General features: G+C 41.2%; 1 protein-coding gene across 2 annotated transcripts in view; it reads right to left on the reverse strand.

Moving 5' to 3' along the window:
- Positions 1-1,204: 1,204 nt before the first annotated feature.
- Positions 1,205-8,526, reverse strand: part of AKAP10 (A-kinase anchoring protein 10) — a 19,263-nt gene continuing 11,941 nt past the window's right edge. Inside the window, exons 10-15 of one of the 2 annotated variants that reach the window (XM_026861528.1) lie at positions 8,276-8,449; positions 6,042-6,151; positions 5,094-5,176; positions 4,451-4,503; positions 3,720-3,815; positions 1,205-2,626 (exon numbers count right to left, since the gene is read on the reverse strand). In XM_026861528.1, coding sequence (XP_026717329.1) covers positions 2,621-2,626; positions 3,720-3,815; positions 4,451-4,503; positions 5,094-5,176; positions 6,042-6,151; positions 8,276-8,449 — 522 coding nt within the window. In that variant the 3' untranslated portion in view covers positions 1,205-2,620. Of the gene's footprint in view, positions 2,627-3,471; positions 3,816-4,450; positions 4,504-5,093; positions 5,177-6,041; positions 6,152-8,275; positions 8,450-8,526 lie in introns of those variants that run through there. The other variant, XM_026861527.1, reaches the window with a different exon arrangement.

An 8,526-nucleotide genomic window follows, 5' to 3' on the forward strand; every position in this document is an offset into this window, starting at 1 on the left:
AGAGACAGGGTTCGAGGCTGCGGTGAGCGCCTTCCGACCGGGGACAGGGAGGGGGCGACTGGAGGCCGCTCCGGGGCGTTCTCCGTTTATTGCGTTTCTAAAATACAAAGCAGCAGAACCAGGAAAAAAAACATCCCAAATACGCCATTCCAATTAAAAAAAACCCAAAACATCGCAGCCTGCCCTTGTCACGTGTGTAAAGCCGTCGGGGTAAAGGAGAGGGGATGGGGCTGCAATCGAACGTGGATTATTCACCTTATAAAGCGTCTCCTTGGGCTGGAGAGGAGGCAGGGAGCTGAGGGAGATCCTGCACTAAGGGAGACTCAAATCTGCCACACAAACCTGTAAAAGAGAATAATTTAACACCAGCCCTCCCCTCCAGCACAAACCAGTAACACCACCGGTGAGCATCAGACATCCCCAACCTCAGAGATCAACGCTCCATCCAATCTAAACACCGCTTATGGAGAGAAGAGGAAAAACTGCCACGTGAGTCCAAATCAACCAAGCCTTGCTTTACCCGTTGGCCACCATCCGAGTGAAGCAGCTTTGAGAAGTTGCCCCACGCAGGCCTTGGCCAGTCGGCAGCAGCCCCCGGCACAACTGCTGTCCCCTCAGAGAGAGCCCGCAAACAAGGTGGAGCCGGGCAGGGATTTCTCCCTTCTTTGTTTGATGGATATTTTTCTTACCAGTCTCCAGGAGCTGCAGCACTACAAGTGTTTACTACAGAGCCGACTCAAGATAAGCCGAGCCTCTCACCCTTGCTCTGGCCACATCCACCCCAGGCAGCGCAGCAGCCGAAGGAAGCACAGCCCTGAGCAATATTTGACCTCAAACCTGGGGCCTGTAGTCCCTAAACACACTCAGCTGGTTAGTTTGGATCCTGTGAAGGTGGAAAAATAAATGTTGCCATGAAGGTTTAGTTTTCCCACACAGCAGAGCACTCAAGTCTGCAGACGTGGCTCAACACAGCACTACAGGACCAAGCCCGGCCCCTTGGATACATCCTGTGATCAAAACACCTTATTTACTATTTAGAAAGAAATTATTATTTCACCACAATGCCATTAATATAATCCCTTCAATACTAAGAAATATGTGCAAATATATCAAGGATAAACTGTTCAGGGGGGTTGTTTCTTTTTATAAACCCCTAAGACTCACACTTAAAAACAACATTTAAAGTCAAATCCCATCACAACAGAAAATTGACACAAATTTTAATATTTATATATTTTAAATCAAAACACAATTAAATATAGTATGTTTTAAGTACATGAATACTTGGGCATGAGAGAAATAAGAGGTGGTACATAGTACCAAAAACCTATACACAGCCTTTTTTGCTTTTTTAGACAATATAGTGTCTCTATACAATCAAATATTGCAACAGAATAACACTTGCTAGTCAATCAAGAAATTCTGAACATTGGAGATGATTCAAGTTCTTTGCAAAGTTTGAGGAAAAAAAAGCAATCATAAAACAAAAAAAACCCCAAAAAGTGTTGTATACTAAAAATGCAGCAATAACATAACAGTGAGACACTGAGTACTTCTGATACCCTGCAAAACCAATTCACCAGGGGGGCAGGAAAAAAGATAGAGGTGCTGTGTAACACGGTGGCTTTTTTACCTAAACTAAAGGTTTTGCAAGTTGTAAGTGTTGACAACATCAGGGAGAAGGCCAGATGTTGCTAAAAATTGTTTTTCTTTGTAAACCAAACATCTGGAATTAGATACTATGTTGGCTGGAGGACAACAAGCTATGGAGAATGGCAGTAATTACTTTTTTCCTTGCTCATGGGATGGAGGGAAAAGAAAATGGAGCAGTCTACAGGGTACAATCTCCTCAAACCGTGGGCTGTGCTGGGAGCCGTGGCTCGGGAGCAGAGGGTTACACAAGTGCAAGACTGGCTTTTGAGTCTGCTCTGAGTTAGAGGCAGGGGATTTGTGTCTGCAGGTGTACGAGCTCGACAAGGAAGAGTTACACTGTCCAGACTTCGTTCCCAATCATTCTACGCTGCCTTCGAAGTTAATGTCGTTATGAAGTAAAATACATTTATCTTACAGTTGAATACGCATCTATTTCAAGTAAGGAAAAATAAAACTTCAAACTTTTTAGGTCATTCACTGCCAATGAATTCACTGTTTCAGGTTCACTTCTCCAGTGGCCAATGCTGGGGACACACCCCACGGCCTTTCCAATTATGTGTTTAAAAATTACAAGTAGTAGAACTAGAAACTACAGCAAAACCTTCCCCTCTGTTGTGGCTTGTGTCCCATTCCAGATATTTTGCTTAAGTCTTTTTGAGACAGGGTCAAGTATTTGTGAAGTTGATCACAGTTTCTCAGTGACACATTCATAAGCTGCGTCTTCATCTCTTTAAAAACCATCGTTATTGTGAATGCCACATACAACAGGAAAAAGTGTTTCTTCACGCTCTACAGTGGAGGTACAGGATTGCTTCATTTTAATTCTTCCTTATAAACGAGGGAGATTTCAGCAGTTGGAGTAACAGTACTTTGTTTTTTATTGGCTGTGTTAAAGAATCCACCAAAAGGGAAAGTTCACTCAATCTCGAAGCGGAAAACCAGATTTCCTGTTCTGGCACTTCTAAAATCATAGCTGGAAAAGGAAAAACAGGGTTAGAGTTCATTTTACCTTAAAACTTACAAGGCAGTCGCTCAATAGAAAGACATTCCATGTTTAAAAGTGTTGAACCCAGGTATGTTTATGTGTGTGGGAGAGAAGAAAACCACAACCAATCCCACAACACACTCAACCTTCTGATTACTGTAACCATACTTGCCTAATTGAATCCAGAGCATCTGCAGCCACTTGATATTTCTAAATACTGTGCTGAGTGACCTTTTCATCTAGACAGACTGGAATTAGATCACTTCTAGCCAAGCTACGAAGTGGAATCATTATACAAGTCATTTAAATATAACTGCTCTACTCAAAAAAACCCCAGGCATATAGTGAAACTATGGATCCATCTGTGTGGGTCTGATAACTAGGCTTTGGCACATGTTATTCTTCCAATAATTAAAACTACTGTAAGTTAAGTTTTTAAAAAGTCAGATGCATGAAAGCCAGAAGTACCAGATATTAACTCTGTAAATTGTTGTTATTATTTCGCAAAATCTTATGCATCAGAACTTTTTTTTTTTTTAAACAGAGAAGATGTGGACTTCTATGATGACAAAGTCACTAAACAACAATATACAACACTGAACCGCTTGCCTATGGACAGGGCTACTGCATCTTCTTTAAAAAGTGTTAGACACAGCACTGCATAAATTAGTGCAGCTAACAAGACAACGTTCCCCCTGCTGAGTTTTACTGACACTTTAGGCAAAAATACCAGTGTTCATTAACACGAAACAGCAAGTGTGAATTCGAATAAGGAATTACAGTATTGATCCTGCAACTCAACTCACCCTTTTAACTAACAAGGCAGTTTGCAAAGACTCAAAATGAACAAAGACAACTTTAAAGCTTGCACAGGAGAACCATTACAGATGTCTGTTAAGAAATTCCTACATCATATGTAGGCTGAAACACTTCCAACCTTTGTTTCTTCCTATCATGCCACGCTAGTTTGAACATTTACCAGTGTGGGTTTCAGATGCACTAGGAAGGCAAGCGAGAGCTCTCCTCCTCCCACAGTCTGGCTTAAATCAGATAAAGACAGGCAGCCTTTCCACCCCCTCACCTTCGTAACCTTCTCCGAAGGCTGTTCACATTGCGCCTGCTGCATAACGTCATTGACTATCATCTTTGCTATCCTCCAAGCCATCTCTTCTTGAGCCTGCCGTAGAAAAAACATCCCAAAAATAGATAGCTTCAAGTTCTTAAAATAAAAATACAGTCCTCTCGGCATAATTCACACCCTCAACCCTGGAGATGCGGTTAAACCTTCACACCTCCGTGACTTGTAGTAAATGTATCCTCCCTTGATGGAAATGCACCTGGTTTCCAAGTACAGCATTAACTTCAATTATCGTGAGTATTTATACCTTGATGCTATTTTCAAGACAGTTAATGAAGTTTTTAGACTTATCTGCAGGGGACTTATCCAAGCCCCTCTCTGAGGGGGAAAATGCAACCCGTAACCCATATACAGCAGTCACTTCACAGTAAAACACAAAGAGCAACAGCATCTACATTCCTAATTGTAGATATATAACACTGTAATGAGAAAAACCTTGACTGCAAGCACATAGTTAACCATTTTATTAGTTAAACCAGAAAGCATTGGCAAAAATCAAACCAGTTTCACACATGCATGCAATCAAGTTATATTTAGCACACAGAGTCTAACAGTTCTTGTTGGTACAGCAGAAAGATACTCAGAGAAACAGCCAGGATTAAAAACCTCAATACTTCATTTCCCTAATGTACCCTGTAAAGTAAATCCCGAGGGCAACATAAAACAGGACACACCTCATCTGTGTTTCCTTGAACCCATTTCTTCATTGCTTGTGAAAACATGGACCCTAGTTGAAATAAAAAAACACCAAGCAAGGTATATTAGCAAACTCTGTGGCACACCTCCGTAAAAGCGAATTCCTTCCATCCCTCTGAAGGGTTTGCACTGCTGGCGTTAGAGAACACAGAAGAGCAGCATGAAAGACAAGGAATTACATGGAGCCATGGTTCATTAGACACTGAGCCCAAACCATTCCTCTCTACCAGAGATGAAAAACAGCATTAACAGCAGATCCCAAACTGGGTGCGAAGCATGTGGAGAGCTGAAGTTCTTTTTCATCTCAAGACCAAATCTTTGAGGGTTTGATCATCAGCTCAGCTGCTAGCAGCTTTCATCCCTGCCAGGTTCCATCGACAGCTCCAACTCCCACAGGCTGCTCAAGCTCCCAGAGTCCAGCTGGACCAGAAAAAGGAGAATTTGGATAGGAAACTGGGCTAGAGGTGGGTTTTGCCTCAGTACAGGGCGATCCCCTAAGCATCTCTATTTGGCTTAAAATAGACCTTGAAAAAGTCAAGAATCTTGCTTATCTTGACTGCAGTATGGAAGAGAGCAGTTCTGCATATGTTTACAGAAATGAAGAGAAGGAGGAAAGCAAACCTTTTGATTTTTTGACATCAGGCTCTGGTTCAGATTCTCTGATAAACTGTCCCAGGTCACTGACTCGTCCAAATGTCATCTTCCTGAAGAGAGGAAAAGAACCACGCAGGTTACCAAAAAAACTTTGGCATTATGGAAAGCTACCAGTCAGGAAAACAAGAAAGCTGCCACAATAAAGACTCTATTGTCAGAAGACTGACATTTTACCAATTACCACTTCTTCCACCCCAAACTGATACATTGGGAAAAATCTCCCGCTCTTCTCATGCATCTGAATTTGAAGCTTATTTTAGAAATTCTTCTAGAAACTAGAAGCAGACAAATGCTTCAATGACTCAATCAGGTAATATCAACAGGCAGTGCTAGCAAGTTCTCTGCACTATCGTAAAAACATGTCATTATGGAGAAGTTTACAGTACCCAAAAGGACAGAATACTGGCATACAATAGAAGAGCAAGGTAGCTATAGAAACAAAGAATTTCTGTATGAGATCCACAGAGCAGAAGAGCTTTAACAAAGAGCAACTTAAGAAACAGAAGAACACCTGTGCAATCTGCTAAGCATAAGCCCTTCTCTGCCATAGGGACAGGGAGCAGAGTTCCACATTACAATATCAAAGGTGCCTGAGATTTTTTTTTTTTTTTTTTCTGTTCCAATCCCAAATAGGAACTACTTAGCTGTATTTTGGAGTCAAAGAATAATAACAGCTAAGAGAAAAACCAACTGGAAGTATTTTTCTGGCTGCCATTCTTGTCAGAGAACAACTCACTATGACATTGGTGTTAAATCACATTATTAAAATAAATTCACTTTCAAATATTGAGACATGCACTCAAGATTGCAAGATCTTGCATTTATGTGTACTCTCCACACAGGAGGACACAGCAAAAATAAAACAGAGGCAAAACACGTAACTATGAAGAATGAGATACACTGAATGAACCTTACCCTGCATATGTTCGTTGATATAAAGATTCTGGATCCAGACTTGCAGCATCTACAATTATTGCTTCATCAAAATTTTTCAGGATTTTAACATTAGCCTTTTTGACATTGGACTACAAATAAAAATTCTAAGTATTAGTGCCCAATGTAGATAAATAATAGCTTCTTACCAAAACTGCAATTTTAGTGCTTTTACACTTAAACCTCCATCAAGTCTCTGAGCAAGCATAAAAGAATTAGAGAGCATCTACACAGCAATGAATTCTTAATGCAGTGTGACATTGTTTGTAAACAGAGGATGGCAAAGTTATACACAATATACAGGTCAGCATACATATGTGTAAGGACTGCTGTCTAAGCATTAGCAACTGAACAGATCTGTCTGTGCAGGCAAATTATTTGTGAGTACCTAACACTGAACTACCTTAACAGCTTCAGCAGCTTCACTCATCCCTCTCACAGACTTGCTAAGCAATTCCCAGACACCCTGTGCTTCCCCCAGACACAGAGAAAAAAACATTTATCTTTTGGCCTGGGGTATATATGTAAGATTATGAAAAGAGCCAAGGAAACATTAGAACCACAGCAGGGAGAGCACAAATGCACAGCAATCTATTAGCACCTTAACACAGAACAGAAACATTTATGGCAGCTGCCTTGCAAACTCCTTTCCTGCTGCTCTAAGTGCTGCTCTTTATGCAAAAACATGCAGAGACCTAGAGATTCTCCTGTTCAGGTAAGCAGGAATGCACACCACAAAATGCAGCATTTCACTTCCTAAATTGTCCATGCAAGCCAATTACCAGCAGTTTCTCCTGCTCAGACTACCAAGTAGCAGGATATTTCAAGAACACAGATTTTATTTCCCACTTTGGAACTAGGGGGGAAGATTATCTCCTCGCAAATTAGGAGGTTTAAAAACATTACAAGCAGGTAGTACAGTTTCCAAGTTGCTTGAAACACTGTACATCAATGATGTTGGTGTAGATACTGGATTTAAAACCCATGGTGGCACTGCAGCATTCAATAAAAGCAATTCAGCAGAAGCAGTTCTCACTTAGCTTTGCTGTTCTCAGCTGGGCTTGCAGTTTGCGAGCTGACCTGGTTACAGATAAGCTAGAATCTGCTTATCCTCATTTCTTTCACATCTGAATTAAGCAAAGCTAGAACTTTTGGAACAGACAACTCTTGGTTAAAACCACATCTCTGACATTAATGGGATGGTTTTAGAGTGTAAGGAGCTCCACTGCTCGTTTCTGAGGCTAGTCCCGCAGAACACAGCTCTCAACTCCGAACCACAAAAGGCAATAAAAAAAGATGCTGGCCCGCAACCAGGGCACCATGCAAAGCAAACACACAGCAGACACTTCTCAGTGGCTCTGGAAGGGTAACAGAGCCTACAGCAAAGAAGCAGCCACATGGCTCTAATCACTCTTAACTGAATTATTAGCATGTCTTACTCAGCAATGGACCTTTTCATGCCCAGCTTTACATCAAACTATACACATGCAAACAAAATTCAGGTATCACCCCCCCCCAGCTCAGAGCATCTCGGTGGTAATACAGTAGAGTGGCAGAGCTCTCTTTTGGGAAGGTCAGGAGTGTAGCCATTTTCTATCAGACCAGCACAACTAGCTAGCTTGAGAATGACAGTAGGGAAAAGTCTGCGGAGACAAACTGGCGACCACCTGGTTAGATATTAACTGTCATTGCTCTGTGTTTGAGCAGGTAGAGGCCTTAAACCGTAAAACTGAGTGCACTTGTCAGCACATAAGATCTGGCACTTCAATAGAACTGAGCACACAAAGCTTGCATATTTGTATTTAAATTCTATAGCATATTCATAAGTGCCAATTTTTGCCTAAAGTTGTAACTCTAGTATTGAACAAAAATTATTATTTCTAATAAAAAGCATTCTTAAAAAGTGTTATGGCACTATGAAAAAGTCTGCAGCGACTATTAAAACCTTAATAAAAATGAAACTTTGATGAAAAGAGCTAGAAGCAGTAGAAGTTTTGAGTACAACAAATACGAGGGATACCCCTTCATGCCAATACTGTTTGAACTTAGCAGCAGGTAGATTAAACGCGTCCTAATATAACACGGGCTTTAATGTTAAAGTGGAATGGGAAGCTTCAAATGACAAGATGTTTCCTTACAACACATGAACTTTGATATCGATACAGGAAATTGACTGCAGCATTTCCTGTAACAGAATCAAACCATGAAACTCGTACCTGAGAGGCAGAGCCATCCGGGCCCCCTATAGAATCACTATCGGGCGAGCTACCAGGGCCGTGAATACTCAGTGCAATATTCCCTCCTGGAAATTCATCTCCTCGTACTGAATGGATGAGATCATTCAAGTATTTGTAGTAAAGGTTGCTGGACAAGAAACCAGGTAAAAAAACCTGAGAGACAGAAGAATAAAACCTGTATTAACCAAATCCTCCAATAACTGGAACTGAAATTCGGATTTCGCCCCCCC

This window comes from Athene cunicularia (genome assembly GCF_003259725.1).
Source record: "Athene cunicularia isolate RWA chromosome 19 unlocalized genomic scaffold, athCun1 chr19_part1, whole genome shotgun sequence".
NCBI classification, from domain to species: Eukaryota; Metazoa; Chordata; class Aves; order Strigiformes; family Strigidae; genus Athene; species Athene cunicularia.